Source organism: Crotalus tigris, unplaced genomic scaffold, assembly GCF_016545835.1.
Source record: "Crotalus tigris isolate CLP2741 ecotype Arizona unplaced genomic scaffold, ASM1654583v1 scf7180000023720.1715460, whole genome shotgun sequence".
NCBI classification, from domain to species: Eukaryota; Metazoa; Chordata; class Lepidosauria; order Squamata; family Viperidae; genus Crotalus; species Crotalus tigris.
In genome coordinates, this window is record NW_024100139.1 from 1181989 (window position 1) to 1199758 (window position 17770).

Sequence of the window (17770 nt, forward strand, 5' to 3'; positions counted from 1 at the left end):
CCCTTCTGGGCCTAATTTCCAATGAAGCAGCCAAAAAGACTTGATAAGGTTCATTTGTTTCATTCCTTTCTCAGAAGAATTCAGAAGAGGTTTTTTTCAGGGAGGGAAATAACTGAAAAGTACTGTAAATGTCCAAAAAGAGGGGAAAAAGAATATTGAAACTAGAGAAAGTAAGATGGTAGCAAAGAAATGCTCCTTACCAAGGAGTTTGCTTGTCAGGAGGTTGTAAATCTTGAAGGGCTCTGATGGTACATTTGCCAAACAGCTTGTGCAGGAGTTGAGACCACAGGAGCGCTCTTAGAGCAAAGTCCGGGACTTGGCTGTTCCCGTGGCCTTGGTCCTCAAGCCCTGGACAAGCTGTTTGTTAAGCAGGCAGAGGATCAATTACTTGGATTTGATTTTGAATCCTATTCATCGAGATGGACCAGTTCCAGTTGCTTTGAACTGTGGAACTATTAACCTTCTGAATTAAACAGTTGATCTTATTTCCTTGCTATGCCAGATGTGGCAGAGTAATCCAGGGCCTGTTGGATGGTGCCGTTTATGTGAACCCTTTGAATTAGAAGTTGTAACATCAGGTGTGAGTCCCTTCACTGCCTTGCTTAGCAACAGAAATTCTGGTTCCAATGGTGGCCGTAAGTCGAGGGCTACGTGTCCATGAAAGCCAGTCAAGTTGTCCTTGCAAGTTGTCCAGGCTTTTGAATGCCTGATGAACTGGAGAACCGCTGGGCTCTCCTGGCCCTGCCTGCCATTGCAGTTGCCCCCTCCCCATTGATCTGTCCCCCTCCTCTTATCTGCATTCCAGGTTCAGGTTCTCCTCTATTTCCTGCAACTGGAGACGATTCCCACTCCGGACAGCAAGAGGCAGAGCATCCTCTTCTCCACTGAGGTGTAGAAGCCAGCTCAGCCGAGGAGGAGGAGGAAGAGGAGGAGGCTGGCGGTATTTGCTCCATCTGCCCCTCTGGCGTTCCAGCCTTTCCGTATCCTTCAGGAGGGGAGGAAGGCCCCCTCCCTCCCCCTCCCTCTGCTGACCCAGAAGCCCTCGGAGGAAGCTGATTTTCTTCAGAGGAAGATTCCTTTCACCAGATCAGGAAAAGAACGGAGGAAAGCAAACTGTCTTGGGAAGGAATGTGCCCGAAGGAATTCCTGGGAGGATTCCGTTGCAGTGGAATCCATGTTACGTTTGGGAAGCTCTGGGAGTCTTTTCTTCTTGGGCACCTTTGAAGAGCAGAAGGTTTTTCCTTTTATGGCCACTGTTGTGGATTCTCATGGAGTGCCGCAAGGATGTTCACGCATCATGGCCACTACTTGCAAATTTAAACCTCGATTTAAACAAGTTTCTTTTTAATAAATAAGTAAATTAGGAGCTTCATGCACAATCAGGACATTTTTTTAAAAAAGCTTTTCCTTGCCTTTTTTCCTTTGACTTTCTTTTGGTGGAAGGTTTTACCGAAGATGCACCATCTAATCGCTTAGAGAACAAAGGCCGGAGACTGGAAGAGAAGGGGGTGATGGCCAGCTCTTAAGGCCTTCTCCTTTTTCTGTGGACCCCCAAAAATGGGAGGTGTGTGGAGAAGTTGAGGGGGTCTTCAGGCATTCTAAAGACCAGAGAAGATAATCTGCAAAATCGCCCCTTTCATAAACAAGGACCTCATGCCCAGTTTTCTCCCCGACTGCAGCAACATAAAGGTCTATGGTGGGTTTCTCCGCAGTTGGCCCCAAGCCGGCCTCCCCCCCCCCCAAGCAGCTAAACATTCCTCTGATCCGCTGGCGGGAATTGGGAGGGCAGGATTGGGCCTCTCTGCTCTTTCTTGGTTGGGACTTTGGAAAGACTTTGCTTATGGAAAATATTTTTTTCACTGCCACCCTGTTTTTGCTGGGAAAGAGAAATGTTTTGATAAGATGTTTTAATAACTTGTACAATGATGATTGAGGGAGCATTTTATATTTTTCAGAAATTCCAACAGTTTGTTTTAAGATTGAACAGGGATCGTTTGTGAATTGTAATGCTGGAAAATAAGCAGCACTGGCAGTCAGAAACAGGGATTAAGCCCAGAGTTCTTGCATAGGAAGGGATCTCTCTTTATGTTTCATATGGACAGAAAAAATGTCCTTATCTGTCCCATACAATCATACCACATAAGTTTTATCCTGTTAATTCAAAGCCACTTTTACCGGGATGTTCAGAAGTGGCTTGGAAGGCTAAAACGTTCAACTCTGACTAACTGGTGAGAGACCAGGAAGCTAAACTGAAATTCTGATTTTGTTCAGAGACGTTATGAATAGGGACTGAGAAGCTTTCCCCACGGTTTCCCATACTTTGGGCAAGTAACGGCATTCTGCTTGTTAAAGGGGGCTAAAAATCACTACAGAAGCATGAGCCTCCATAGCTGCTCTGATCCTTGAGTTAAAATTCAGCTATCTTAACACTGGGAAATAACCCATCACGGGAGTGGCCAGCTTGTGGTGTCTGACTCTCACAGCATTTCTCATACCAGAAAATATTTAAATAAGGATTCCATATTGCTTTTTCCTCCCAGAAGTGTAGAAGTTAGAACTCTGTTCTGATGTCCTAGTTTGGATGGTGATGTACCTAGGTTTATGAAGATGAAATACATAGGCCTTTTGCAGACATGCCCATATATTTGTTCCTTAGTCATCCTTTGTTAAAACTGGAGTTTTTTCTCCCAACTTTCTACCACAGAAAGGGGCTTTCAGACATGGAGGATCAAGCTGTCTGTGGCTTTGAGTCACCTCCAGGGTCAAAAAGCAGCATCTATCTGTGTCAGTTGAAGAAGAAGGTTCATCCACAGAAGGCACCTCAGTGAATTAAGAGTTCTAAATAGGAGAGTCATTTATGTAAGGTTTTTTTAAAAATGAAGCTAAATGTGATCATATTATTACTATTATTTGAGGCAGCAAATATTCAATAGCCCTATAACGAAAGTCTAGACTGAAGCTTCTTCATTCCATCAACCAGCCATATATTTATTCTTCTAAGGCAGGGGTCTTCAAACTTGGCCCTTTTATGACTTGTGGACTTCAACTCCCAGAATTCCTCAGCCAGCGTGTCTGACTGAGGCATTCTGGGAGTTGAAGTCCACAAGTCATAAAAGGGCCAGGTTTGAACACCCCTGTTCTAAGGCAACTGTTGTAGGTTATTCCATTATGAAGAGACAGAGGAAAGGTTGTGAGGACATAAAGTATTTATATACCAGGTTGGTTCATCAGAACTGAAGGATCCCCAGTTGTCATCTAGCAGAGAAAAGGATGATTCAAGGCCACATGTTGGCCCAGGAGTTTCCTACACCTTGCCTGCAGTGTTACCCTTTTCTGCTCAACCTTGCTCAAGGTTAAGCATCAGCTATTCACCCACAGAATAAAGGGGAATCCTCCCCAAATTCCCTAGAGTCCCAAAGAAGTATTTGGACTACAATGGAAGGAATATACCTTTCTCTCTGTTCTGAATCCTCAAACAAGTATTGTAGGTTCTCCTGTCCTCCTTACAAGGTCCAGTAGTATCAAATTAACAGCTGGCCTAATGGGGTTGTAGAGATTGGGAGCATTAATAAAGCTCACTCGAGTCACTTAAGAGTCATAACAGGTTTAAGGAAGGCCACAGTGTTGTTTTGTGAACTTGAGGCATGTCTTGAAAATTAAAGTTTTAAGGGCTTTTATTTATTTATTTTTATTGATTCCTTTAAGCCAAGGGTATCAAACTGCCGGCCCCATCATACCGAAGCTGCGCCCACCCCATTGCAGGAAATGCAAAGAGTCGCAATATGTTGCGACACGTCACGTGATGTGGCGAGTTTGACACCCGTGCTTTAAGCAGCACGATTGCTGAATGACTGCAGTTTCCTCCTTGCATTGTTATTGCATATTCAGAGCTGCAGGAATTGGCAAAGCCATCCCACCGAGGGAAATGGACCAATCCATTCTGCTTGTCTGCCCTTTCTGGCATTTTTTATTTATATATAATTCTGCTAGTATTGAGTTGATGAACCTAGATCAGTGATGGCGAACCTTTTAGAGACCCAGTGCCCAAACTGCAACCCAAAACCCACTTATTTATCACCGGGTGCCAAGTGGGCATGGTTGCGGTGGACATGGCAGACTGGGTGGGTGGGGCCAGGGCAGCGGGGGCCATTCCCTCGCCATCTCCGGGGCATAGCACACATGCCCACAGAGAGGGCTCTGTGTGCCGCCTCTGGAACGCGTGCCATAGGTTCGCCACCACTGACCTAGATAAAAGGGAGACAGTGTGTGTTGGTGATCTGCAAGAGGATTGCTTTGATATCCAGGCAAATTTTACATGCAGGCATGTAGGTATGGAAGAGATTGTATAATTTAAGCATTAATTTCAGTTTTAATTATAAACCTATGCTTTTCTGAAAAGTGATAATCTTGTGCTTCAGAAATGAATGCCTCAAATGGAACTGAGCTCATTTTCTTTCCAAGAAGTAGCAACATCAAATCCCTCAAGTTCTTCCAATCCCTTCTATTTTTCTATTTTTCTTTGTGAAGTGGCTCCAAGAATAATTTTCCTTGACCCCGCTTTACTTTAAAACAGCCAGTGGCTGTATTTGTACAAAACACTGAATTGCAAAATAGCTGACTTATGCTTTAATCTTACATGAATGAACAACGCACAACCTCTGGCTGTTGCTGAATGACTTCCTGCTGGAGATACAGCCCCAACACCTGGAAGATGTTGCAGATGATGCAATTTTGTGCCAATCCAGCCAATGGGATTAGTTTGTGGTTCAGTGTGTTATGTAAACCTAGGAAACTGGTTTGAATAAACCACAATTAAATTAACATTAAATGTGTTGTCCAAAGACAGCCAGTTACAAAACCCTCCCCCTCCCATGTCTTTAACGATGAAATGATAAAAGTCAAGAACCAATTTTACACAGCTTTGATTGTCCTTTCCCTGTAAGTTTTGTCCCCTCATCCTGTTTGTGCAAACCTTTTGGTATTCAGATTCTATTCTACTGATCAAGGATCTACCTGTAGTTTTGAAGGTCACAGTTGTCAGGCAGAAGCTTCTTTCCACACCAGGAGCTTCTACTGCATTCTATAGGAATGGACTACAATTAGGCAATCTAATTGTCCTCAAAGCCTGGTCATCACATGAAAGCTTAGCCACCATTCAAATGTCCATCAGATAAGTCTTATTCACTAGTTTCAATTTATTTATTTAGCATATGGCATAACATACATGAACTAGCAACCTAGATTAATAAAACACAATAAAAAATAAATGTTAAAAGATCTATGTTCAAATACTAATGTCTCTAGGCCATCTAACCATTGAAGTGCAGCATTTATATATTTTTAAAAATCAGATACTGGAGCAGTATATGCCCTCAATTTACAGCCGGTCAACTGTGTTTGACTTGGGAGCCCACAGTCACAGGGAGGGGAGGATGCTATGCCCCATTTATACAGAGACTCCCAGCAGAAGTCGTACGAGGTGCGAATCCTGTTCAGGATTTGTCCATTGCTAACTTGGTAGTTCAAAGCCTGGCGCCTTTTTCATTTATAATTTCAATATATATGTATGATTACTGTTTATGCATAAAAGGAGAAAAAAGACAACAGTGTCACTTTGGGAATATCACAGCATCCTAGAGTCACTGAGGTTCCACAAGTCCATTCATGAGATGAAAACAACTCTTGAAATAATTATACTGACCGTATAACCCTCTATGGTTGATGCACAATCTTACCCCTGAATCCAGCCCGTGTAGTTAGCTGTTGTAAACCTGGAACACTGTCAATTGTGTAAGTCATATTATCAATGTGTCTTGTAAGCACAGCTTTTAGAGGAAGTAGGACAAATCTTGTGACTGAATTTCCTAGAGGGATTCAGTCCCTAAGGCAGCACTAATAGGATCTTAAAATTCCAACTGCATTCATGCACACCCAACACTTTCTTAAGGCACTAATGTGGCAAACGCAACCGTGCTGTTTTCTGCAGAGGAATTCTCTTCCCCAACTGACCAGAGAGAAGGGGGGCCTGCCAGCAATTCCTCTTTCACCCCCACATACCTAGGAAGCTATACAAGCCCTAAAGCACTTCAGTGTAAAATTAATAGTTTACAAATCCAGGCTGGGTGATTTATTCTTGCATTTCACTTGCCTAAAACTTTAACCCATTATGGCCTGATCCTTTTTGAGCAAGCTGGAAAGATGGACAGTGTCTGGCATATATTGTGAAAATCAACACAAAGTTCACAAGGTTGAGAAACACTGGCAGAACGAAGCAGGGCATTGTGGAGTGGACATTCCAAAACTCTATGTGTGTGTGTGTGTGTGTGTTACACTGGAAAACACCCTAATGTCAGCCATCTGACTAGCAAACACAAAATTAAGGAATCTTCAAGGCTTTGAAGTGCCAGAAAAGATAAACTTTATTGAATATATATCTCAGAGCTGAAGAAGCAAAACCAGCTCTGCCCAATCATACATCTTTGGTTTGTTATGGGAACAATCCACTTGTCCGTCAGACACCTGTGTTAGTGACCTTGGCATTCTTGTAGGTTCTCAAGGTCGTAAACGGCTTCTTAGACTCCCGTTTCCTCCCACGCTTCCTACTCCTTCCCCCTATTTCTATGGCAAGTTGAGTAGTGATAGAAGTTAGCAGGCACCTTGAGACCTAATCCTGTTGGAAATTCCTTTTCTCAAGAGCCTAAGTCAGAAGCTGATGGTTTGCTACAAAGAGTGGCATGTAGACGCCCTACAAAGGTCTTCCAGGGAGTAACAGGCTCAGAGGGTATGGAGGTGGTCCTTCTTTCCGGGGAAGGCTTCAGTTGAGTCTCGAGTCTCAATAGTGCGAGCTTTGCTCCATCAGCACAGCATGTTCCATGAAGCTTTGTACTCCTGGTGGGACTGTTGAGAAGAGACCAAGTGGCTCCCAATTCTTCTGTTCTACTTGGGTAAATCTTGGGTCCTTTGTGCCAACCTCTCTCTAATTGGCATGGGGGGGCACAAGGGAGGGAGGAAGCAGGAAGCTTGTCTGGGAATGCCCGTTTCCAACCCCACCTGTGGAGACTATGGCTGCTACTTTCCAGGTCAGGCATTCTAAGGCTGTTCTGACTTGAAGCAGCAACTGAAGTGGCCCTAATAGGAAGATGCTGTGAATTGTATGTGCCGTTCATAAGAATCTCTTGGAAGTGAGGATCCGGTATTGAAAAAGCTGGCATTTGTCTCCAAGGATGCTTCTGAGGATCCCTACCTGAGGCCCATCTCCAGGGAGGCCAGAAAACCGTCTGCCAAAGATCTCCTTAAAGAAAGCTGCCTGATTCTAACAAAATGGGTCTGAGGTGACGCACCAGCCATGTGTGCTGATACCTGCCCTGAAGCACCTCCTGGCCTCAAATGTGTGTTTCCCTTGGCTTGGGCAACTCCTAAAGGAAAAGAGTGAGATGCTGACAGGTGCGCGTGTTCATATTCCACCCAAGGCACCTGGAAGCTTAACAGAGCCTCTCCGGAAGCTCCCCAAACAGTGGAGGGCTTACACCACCAGGATGTGTTGTATGTGCAGCTTTCCTATCACAACCTGGTAATAAGAGAGCAAATCCATACACGCCATAGTGGCACAATGGTTAGACCGCAGCATTGAAGGCGAATTTTGGCCACTGCCAGCAGTTTGATCCTGACCAGCTCCCGGCTGACTCAGCCTTCCATCCTTTCCGAGGTCGGTAAAATGAGGACCCAGATTGTTGGGGGCAAGAGGCGGACTCTGTAAACAGCTTAGAGAGGGCTGTCAAGCATAGTGAAGCGGTATATAAGTCTAAGGGCTAAGTGCTATCCATACCCGAGCGTGCATGTGTGTGGGGGGGCAGCTTCACGTTTCCCTCTCCTCCCCCCAACTGAATTGGGTTGTCACTCAAAGTGGCATTTCCTGCTTCCATCTCCTGGCCCTCAAAATCCCGCTGGCGTCCAGAGGGGAGTCGCTGCCTGGGCTTCCCTTGGAGCCACCTCAAAAGGAAGACCACCCATTTTCTCAGATTCCAGGCGGTCCTGGAAGCGCCGGCGGTGCTCCCGTGCTTGCCAGAGGCCGCCAAGGGTCGAGATGGTCCGGAAGGGCCACCGAAGCCAGCAAGAATTCCCGGCGCAGCCCTCCGCGACCAGCCAGCCCAACCCGCCTGGCTGGAGGCTCCCACTCGGGAGGGCGCCAGGAGCCAGGGCCTTCTGTGCCCCGGGGAGGCAAGTTCCCTCTGCGGGGCCGCGGGTGGAAAGAGGCGCCGTGGACAGGGAGGAAAAGGGAGGGAGGGGGAAAGACGGGAGGAGCAGCAGCTGACTGGCCCCGCCCCTCCCTATGCGCGTGCGCCCTCCCCTCGCCAGGTTTGGGGGCGGGGCGTGCAGTTGCGACCCCGTCGGCGCCTGCGCAGTGGCGCCCAGCGCGCCGAGGGACCGAAGGAGAAGCGCCGCGCCCGCCCGCCCGGTCGCCCTCCGCCGAAGGAGGCAGCGGCGCTTCAGGTAAGGCCGGGGCGGCGGCCCAGGCGCCTGCCCGCCGCGCCGCCCGTTGGCACGCTCGGCCTTTGGGGCCCGGGGAGCTCGGCGGCGGGGCCGGTGGGCCCGGCCAGTCCGCGGAGGAGCTGCCGCCCCTCGAGGGCCGCGCGGCGGGCGGCCGTGGCTCTGAGGCGGCCCTCGCGGCGTGGGGAGCCGGCCCGGAGGGGGTGGGCTGCGCGGAGGGTCCCCGGGGCGCTCTTCGGGCGGCTTCCCGGGCGGGCAGGGGAGGCCCGGAGGCTCCCGCCGGGGGGGGGGCAGCGAGGGCGGGGGCTGTCCGGGCGCTGCTCTGCTGCGGGGCTTCCCGTCCTGGCCGCCCAGGTGTGCGCCCCGCCACCGCCAGAATCCCCCAGGCAGCGTCGCTTGGGATCCTGGGAGTTGCAGTCCGCCCGTCTCCAAAGCGGCCCCGGTTGGGAAGGAGGAGGCGCCGGTTGCCCGCAAGTCTCCGTTAACGGATCGCTCCCGATGAGCAGTCTGGAGCCCTTGGGGGGATTTGGCCGCCCCGCGTGGGCTGAGCCCCGAGGCAACGCCGACCCAGGGAAACCCGGGCCTTTTTGGGGTGGGGGGAGGTTGGTGCAAGCCCTTCGTGGAAGAGGAGGATCGGTCCGTGCTGCATTTTTATCTCTGATTTGGGGCTGGATGCCTGAATGTAGGAAACGCTTGGTAGAGGGAACGGCGACTCTGATTTGTATGTTCAAAATGGTATATCTGGTGTTTTATTTCTTTGGAAAAAAATAATTCGAAAGCTAAGCATCGTATTGATGCCCAACCAGGATTTCTCTGTTCTACTACTCTCCTGACAGTGTCCCTCTGGCACGGATGGCCTGCTCCTCCTTGATCAAAGCCTCTCGTGGGCCATTAATCAGTAAAAGTCCCAGATTCCTGGAGTGTGATGGGGATGTTGTTCCATGACAAACCTACCAGTCATTTTAAGGAAGAGAATTGGGACTTGACATAGTTTAAGTCACTAGAGATCTTTGTACCCATAATTCCAACAGAGTTTGAATTGCACTGGGCATCTGGAGTCCAGTATGTGAGATTTGGGTACTGTAATGAGATTAAAGCAGGAGGACTAATTGGTTTGGAGCAAATGAAGTCTCTGGCAGATCTGTCTCTTAAGTAAAGATCAGAATTAAATCTGAAATCCCTGTAAAATATAGGATGAAACTGCAGTAATCAGGTGGAAACCAATGACTTCAAGTTTTTGTTTATTCGCCTCTTAAAAAAAATTTACTAAAGCTGTTGCTCAAGCCTTTGATTCAAATGGGATTGTGCAAATTAACATAATTCTTAGCAAGAACTGGGTGTATACAAATTATGGCACGCTTGTGTATGTCCAGCTAAATGTGTCTTATTGCAAGCTGGACCACAACTAAATGTTGCAGCATATTCCTGTCCAAGCTAGAGCCGGCTGGTAATATTGCAACCTCTTTCTCCCTCCCTACTTTCTGAAGTAACTATATATGTTTGTTCTTCATTGAGCTGTCTTATGACAGCCCGCTTCTCTTCTACCCCGCCCTTTTGCTGTAAAATAAAATAAATTTTATTTCTTGCAAGTCCCCTGTGTGTGAGTGGTGCTCTTTGGAGTATTTAAAGATTGACATTGTTCACAGTTTACTGTTAAGGAGTACGTGTAACTGTTTTTGAGTTTATTCTCAGATTTAAAATAAACTTGCAGTGGAAAAGTTAATACTGTTCTAAACTTGGAATAAAGCACCTTCCATTCCAGCACTTTGTTCCAAGCTTTGGACAAAATTTAGTGTGCTCCTTCCATGTTGTTCCAGGCATTCTGATATCCTGTAATTAAAATTACGGTAAGCCCTGCAGAGTTTGTGGGTGCGTTTATCATTAGAACAGTAGGCACAGGCATGCAGTTGGTTGGAGTTATTTGAGAAGAAATGGAAGGGAGAGGAAGGGGGGAATTCATTTGAATATTATTTATTATCATTTATTTAAATGTGTTTATGGCTACCTATTCCAGATAATTCTGGCCAGTTTACAAAAGGGGGACCTGGACTACATCTACAAAAAATTGTAGATACATGGTCCCTTGTTTAACTACGTCCTATGAATTGAAAAGCTTTGTAGGTGACAATTACATCACCCAGAAACCAACTGTCAACCAATAATACATCTGGGCATACCTAGGCAAAAATGCCTGCTGGTGCTGCTGCATTTTGATCTTCAAGGGCAGCCTGGTGCAGAGTACATTACAGTAATCCAACTACAAGGTGATCAGGGCATGAGTGACCATCTGAAGGACCTCCCAGTCAAGAAAGGAACACCCTGGGCACACAAGATGAACTCCCGTCAGTCGCAAATTGTCCCTATCCAAGACTTAACAAAACCCCACTGATCTAGGGGACCAAACAGCCACGGCCATTCGGTCTTCAGGACTGACCCAAAATTTGTTCTTTTCCATCAGACCTGAACAGCTTCCAGACACTGCATTGACACCTTGACAACTTCACTCTACATGGGGCTGCCCTTGAAGATCCACTAGTTGATTCAAAATGCAGTAGCACCAGCAGTAGCAAGCATTTTTTGCTTTGTATACCTATGGATTGAGATAAACAATTGCAGGAACCTTGTACTGTTGATACCAAATTGATGGATGCTTGAACCAGCAGTTTCATCTAAAGGTTAAACAGGAGAAGGGAGAGTGTCAAGTTCTGAGTCACCCCAGAAGTGGGTGGTCACAGGAACGATCCTTTCTTCTGCTCCATCAACATAGTTGGGAGTGATCACTGAAGAAGGAAGCAAACCACTATAACATGGTGCCTCCAGCCTATGCAGAAAAATACTACGGTTGCTGATACTGCTGAGAGGTCAAGGAGCACAAGGGTGGATGGACCACCCCCACCTTCGCTCCACCAAAGAATATGGACAAGCACAAATACTTGGTTAATGAAGGCAGTTGGAACCAGAATTGCTGTCGCTAAGCAATAAAGTCATAAAGTGGGACATCATGTGACCACGCCATCTATTGACATCAATTCCAGCAGTCCTGGTTGCCATTGTTAAGGGAGGACAACACAGATAATTAAGCAAGAATCTCACATGACTAGGACTTCCAACTTCCTGTGGACTTCCCCGTTGACTTTGCTTGTAGGAAGCTGCCAAATGAGGTCACAAATTGTGATCATGTGACCATGGGGATGCTGTGATGGCTGGAATGCTGAGGACCTGTTGTGTCTATTGCTCATTCAGCACAATCATAAGTATGAACAGTCGCTGAACAAATTATCATTAACTGAGGAATCCCTGTACTACGTGTGCCATCCAATCAAATAGCAAATGATGTTACAGGATGAGGGTGGACATAATTGACATGACTGATAGGTTGTTGTGAGGGTAACCAAAACTGAGTTGCAGTTTGATGGTCCCCAGAGTACCATTGGTTTACAAGGGGCTAATATTACTAGAATTAATCTCAGAACGGCTATTGCCCAATTCACCACCATAGGAACGAGATGTTTCAGTAGAAGCAGATTGAGCTTTTGTGTGATCCCAACTTCTTATCTCTCCAAAGAGCATAATAAGGTGTGGCTCTGAGTAAGAGTTTGTGTATTTAAATGAATATTTAAGAGTGCGTATTAAGATACAGAAGCGTTTTTTCTTGACCTGGGTTCTGGTTGTGGCCATTTTACTAGAAAAGAACATGGCAGATCCTGGGCAAATTACTCTCCAAGGAAGATAGAGCCTTTGCAGGCTGAGTAAGGGTTGGCAGTGGGCCCAGGAAGTACATGTCCCTTCTTTTTCTACCATGCATGGGTTCCGTTCTCTCCACATTGTAAAACTGGGCATCCTAGAGCTTAGTCCTGACCAAAACACGATTGCAGATCAAAGTTTGGAGGTAATTTAAAGAGTCTGGACCTTCTTCAACCTCTCTGTTGCAAAAGTGGCTCTATGAGAAGTATGCTTGCAAAAACAATGGGTCATTGGCTAAAACTATCCGGTTCAGTGGACAACAATATTTCAAAGTATATTCTGTTATCCTTTATGTGCTGCAGATGTAATCAGTTTGAGGAAACTTTAGTACATACAGGTAGCCTTCGTGTAACAGTTCAGCAGTCATTTGAAGTTAAAAAAAAAATCATCTGGAAACCTGCCCTTGAATTTATGACTGTCACAGTGTCCCCAAAGTCCCTTATTAAAATTCAAGTCACACTCTACGTACAGCCGCCTCCTCCCAGCTGACCTTGATGGTTCTGGCTCCCCTCACTGGACTCCCCTGTCATACGTGGGAAGGACCTTGGGAGCTGGGGTGAAGAGAGGCCGCCAGGGAATGGTTAGGCCAGAGACAGCTCAGCCCTCAGCTGCATGGTGGACGGGTCCATTGGCTCAGAAAGGACCCTCCCTAGTTTTCCAGGCTGTAGAGGAGGCAGCGGGGAGATTTATACTTTCAGACATGCAAGATTCTGTTTGATTCTAATTGCAGTTTTACAGTAAAGTGGAATTCGCTTCTCTGTTCATGTTTCCGCTGCATGTGGGGAGGGGTCACAGAAACGTCCTGCAGACGGGAAGGCAGGCGGGGCAAGTGTGTGCTGCCCCCTGCCAAGAAGGGACCGGGACCCTGCTGGTCGGGTGGATCCCTTGCGCACGCCTTGCAGCACTGGGACATATTTTTCCCCTGTTCCCCCTGCCCTTTTGCAGACCAGGGTTCAAGGGCCTCCCCAGGAGGCATAGCTTTTTGAAGACTGCTCTTGCAGCAATGGAGGCTCAGGCAAGGGATGCAAGGCGCTTCTCATTGGGCAATAGCACACATTCATTGGTACTTGAAAAATAAATCCTGTGTGTGTATTAAATTCTACAATTATTGCATCAAGAGACCCAAAACCTAAGTAAAGGGATGCCAAACTAGAGCTGCTGCTGAGTTTCCAAAGGCCTGAACGTGAGTTCCGTAACAGACTCAGAGCACCTTAATATTTCTCCCAGTAATCCTACTTAGAGATCTCAACAAGGAAACCTTTTCAAGTAGGTTGGAAATGCAGCAAAGACCACCAGGGTGGATTCTGCGGAATAGATGTTAGAGAGCACCAACTTTGCTCATATTCAGTAACAGAATGGCAGCCTTCCACATAAACTGAAACTGCCCAGCCCTTAGAGGAATGAATTGTAATAATCTGGCGGGAGGATGACTACAGTTTGAATCACTGCAGCCAAATTAGCAACAGTCAAACCAGCTTTAAACTTAACATTCCGTCACATAGTGGCACAAATAACGAGACTAAGTAATTTATTGAGGCAAAAATCTTGTGGCATTATTACCAGAAAAGTATGTAGGTATTTTAACTATTTCAATTATAATAATGAAGCTTTTGTCCAACAAGCAATCTGTTAACCTTGTTTGAAAACCTAATTATCTTTGTTTTATTTATATCTCATTTCTACATGAAAAAAGATTGTTCTCATTTTTCCTTGAATGTACATACAAAATTGCAGATACAGGGAAATGAAATAAACTTTGGTCCTTGGCCTAGTCCATAAACTCTCTATAGATTCAAAAACTCTCTACAGATTTCAGAAAGGAAGTGTTAAAGCAAATGTAACTTGTATTAATGTTCTGATTATTCAATCTTCTCTTATTTTCAGTTAAGGGCCTCAATAACGCTATTGCTCCAAATTCATAAATATCCTTAGAGAGATGAGAATCAGAGTGGATAAAGATTTCAGATCTATCAATTGCTTAGCTTCAAAGTCATGAAGTGCAGGGCAAAAGGTCTTCTGAATTTGGGAAAAGCAGAAGGAAGAAACAACAGGTTTATACTGCTATGGCTGTAAGAGGAAACATTTCCATCACACTTATAAAATGCAAACAATTTTTTAGTGCAATTTCGGTCCGCATGTGCTATTGATACTTATCAAGTCAAATGGTGTCAATGTGTGAAAGGCTTCTGCTGGGTTTGGGCTGAGCTGAGCAGGGCCCGGGGAGACTGAAGGAATTACTGTAGGATTTGTAGTCTGTGCAGAAAGTACTAGGCAGGGAGGGGCTATTTTCAGGTGTGTGAATAGTTTGTATATAAATAACAGTGCCCTCAATTTTTGAAAATCTGTTTTCTCTCTGCAGATTGTTAGTAAATGTATATCGAGCAGGCAGCCAAGAATGAAGAAAGCAAGCCGGATTATTAGTTCGGTGCCCAAAGTGCCTGGAATAACTAAAATGCAAATGGTAGAGAAAGTTAAAACAGAGACCAGTTCCACAACGTCTGCAGTAACGAAACTTCCAAAAGCAGGAACAGCAGCCTCTTTCCTCAAGGTATTGCCACAACTCTTTTGAAATGCAAGGGAAGTGGGGGATAACAACGGGCAGTGGCATGAGCAGCAGAGAAAATGCTGCCTATAATCGTGCATATTGACAGCTTTTTTGTTGTTGCCTCCTGTACATGGGGTTACATGTTACCTTCAGATAACAAGTTTTATAACTGTAGAGAAATACAGACGCAGAGAAAGCAGAGCCTGCACTGTTTCTTAAGCCTTGCAGATAAAAATAATTTTCCCCTCTTCAATGAAGCTATTGGAAATTTGTGTTGGATTCATGCAATTAATATTTTCACCCTGTTCACATGATCCACTTATTGAGTCTGGCACTATTCTTAGGTACTCCTCAAGTTGCAGCCACTCATTCAGCACTGTTCAAAGTTATGATGGCATTGAATGAGTGCTTTTTACAATCAGCCCTTTAGGTTCTGCGGTGGCAGCGCTCCCGGGGGCCGGCATGGCTGTTTGGGTGCGTAGCAACCAGCTTGCAGCTACAGTGGCTGCAGCATCCCACCGTCATGTGCAGTTGTCACTGCTTGCAACTTTTCCTGCCGCTTTTTGCAAGCAGTGCCAATGAGGAGTCAGCAAGGAAGATCGCAAGTCACTCCCTCTGCTTTTTCTCCCGAGGAGCCCCAGTCCATAGCAACTAGTGCCTACAGCCCCCACCCACATTCTTTAGCACCCATTTGCAGCCTCCCCATACGGCAGTCATGCACCCCACTATGCTCCTAATCTGGGGTTTATAAAAAGATTAAAAAGATAACAGTTAAAAATAGTAGCCCAGGATGTCCAAGTGCAATGCAGCCGTACAATTGCATGAACAACGGAGCTCTCCTAAACTCCTCACGCAAATGCCTGGAAACAAGCCAGATTCTCAGGGCCTTGTGAAAGGCTAAGTGAGTCAGGGCTCCCTGTATCTGTAGGGGATGCTGTTCCATAAGGCAGGCACTGCCACAGAGAAACCATGATTTGTGGGTCCAACGGGATGATTTCTTTTAAGTGGAGGGGACCCGAACCACGCCCCACTGCTTGCCTCACTCACTTCCACAACTGGGTCAGGCAAAAACCACAGGGAGAAAGGCAGTCCTACTCTAGAGAGGAGAGTGAAGTCCTGTTAACAATAAACAGGTAAACGTAAACAAGTTCCTACCAAGGTAGAGAAGACATGCGTGATACAGTGCCTCCTACTCCGAATATCCTAAGGAAGGCCAGACGGATGCCACAACCAGTGGTATCAAATGAGACCAAGGAGGACCAGGATGGACACACTATCCTGAGCCTGCCAGAGGTTACCCCGTGCGATCAGTGCCATTTCAGTGTTGTCACTGGGTTGATTCCTGACTGAAAAGAGTCCAGATAATCTATTTCTTTCAGGAGCTGTAAACCGACAACCTTCATTAAAAAGGGAAGGTGGAAGATTGTATAAAAAGGTCAGATCTGCTGGGTCCAGCAATGGGCTTCAAGGCAGAGGGGACCATACCCTCTGGCAGAGGTCTGGTCCCAAGAGCTCCTCACCTCCCAGAAGGAGGTGAGGAACAGGGATCTGAAATACTTGAGAACCCTGAGCTCTGAGAATCCTGTTTGGTTCTCAGACCAACATCACGGACATCAGGGCCAGAAGGCTTGAACTCTGCCCGATATCTGGGCCAGGCTGTGCCTCAGGCAATTGCAAAGGGCCGGTACAGTCAGATTCCAACTCTGAACAAATCTGAGCGACTTATCCAGAGCCTTGCAGGTGTCCCTGTGGCCTCTCCTTGCCCAGGAGGGGCTGAGTTATTCTGGCCACTGGTTCACGTTCTGTATGATTGGCATAGATGTTATGCCACCCATGATTTGATGTACCTTATTTACTTTGTTGAATGGGGCTGCCGGCACTCAGGAATTCAGGCCTGTCCCTGTTGAGTGATCATTAAAAATTCATGCATGGTAATTATAAGTCTATGTTAGCAAATAATAACTGGGATTTGAAGGCTTACTGTTTATTTACGTGTCACTGGATCTATTAAGAGTCGCAGCAGCTAACAATAATAATAAAGTAGAATGATGCAAGTTAATTAAAAGCATGGCATTATAATTCACATACCTGTCATAGTTATTTGTTAACATTGTCGCCTGCCAAACTGACAGGTTTTAAGGAGGCTACTCTGACTTCAGAAAATACAGGAAGCAAAAGAACTAGATGCAAAAGTGATTTGAATAAGCCGGTTCACTGGGTATAAAATAAACTTTTCTCCAGCATGTAGAGGAATGTAGAATCCACGAATGGGTTGATTTAGTCTTCTAGCCCAATCAGACCAAACAATCAAAGTTGCCACGCCGCTGCAGGATCTGACCATGCCCCAGTTTCGTTTGGTCTCAGCCCTGAAGAGACATGAGAATTTGGCTCCCAATTTAGATTCAGAAAGGTAGTTATTGCCATTCGTGGATTATCCTTTTTTTTTCCTTCTTTGGGGGGGGATTGGTTCAGCTCTGGGCTCAGTGCTGCACCATTTCTTCTCTCTTTAATCAATTCCCTTCTCCGTTGAGTTTTTCAGAGGCAGACAGCTGATCGTCGATTGCTGCCTCCTCATTACAATCCACCCCCCCCACCCACTCCCAGGATCTTAGCTGTGAATGCAAAGCTTTAAACTACTAGTTTTCGGCTGAAAACTCTGAATTCACCTTCCTGGGTTCATTACCAATTCACCTCTAGAAGGCTCGATCTTCACATTACTCAAGTACTTCCTTGTTACTGTTGATTGTCAGCTGTAAATTACCCAAAAAACCACAGGTGAACTGTTTGACTAAAAGAACTTATTACCAGATTACTTGCAGAAGAGGATCTTTTCTCTCAGCTTGTTTTATCTCTCATTAGATCGTCGCGGCCACCATTTTGGGCTCCGCCCAATCGCACACATTAAATTGACTGCTTTGACCTAATTACAGCCTTCTCAGTCACAAAGCAACTTACTTATTTGGTGATTCTCCCTACGTGGGGGGGGAAATAGGA

General features: G+C 46.1%; 2 protein-coding genes across 4 annotated transcripts in view; both read left to right on the forward strand.

The window, feature by feature from the left end:
* Positions 1–4828, forward strand: part of BCR (BCR activator of RhoGEF and GTPase) — a 68906-nt gene extending 64078 nt beyond the window's left edge. The window contains exon 23 of the mRNA XM_039321078.1: positions 806–4828. Coding sequence (XP_039177012.1) covers positions 806–895 — 90 coding nt within the window. The 3' untranslated portion in view covers positions 896–4828. The remainder of the gene's footprint in view (positions 1–805) is intronic.
* Positions 4829–8347: 3519 nt separating this feature from the next.
* Positions 8348–17770, forward strand: part of SPECC1L (sperm antigen with calponin homology and coiled-coil domains 1 like) — a 54324-nt gene continuing 44901 nt past the window's right edge. The window contains exons 1-2 of one of the 3 annotated variants that reach the window (XM_039321067.1): positions 8348–8490; positions 14591–14779. In XM_039321067.1, coding sequence (XP_039177001.1) covers positions 14627–14779 — 153 coding nt within the window. In that variant the 5' untranslated portion in view covers positions 8348–8490; positions 14591–14626. Of the gene's footprint in view, positions 8491–11238; positions 11742–14590; positions 14780–17770 lie in introns of those variants that run through there. The other 2 variants (XM_039321066.1, XM_039321065.1) reach the window with 2 other exon arrangements.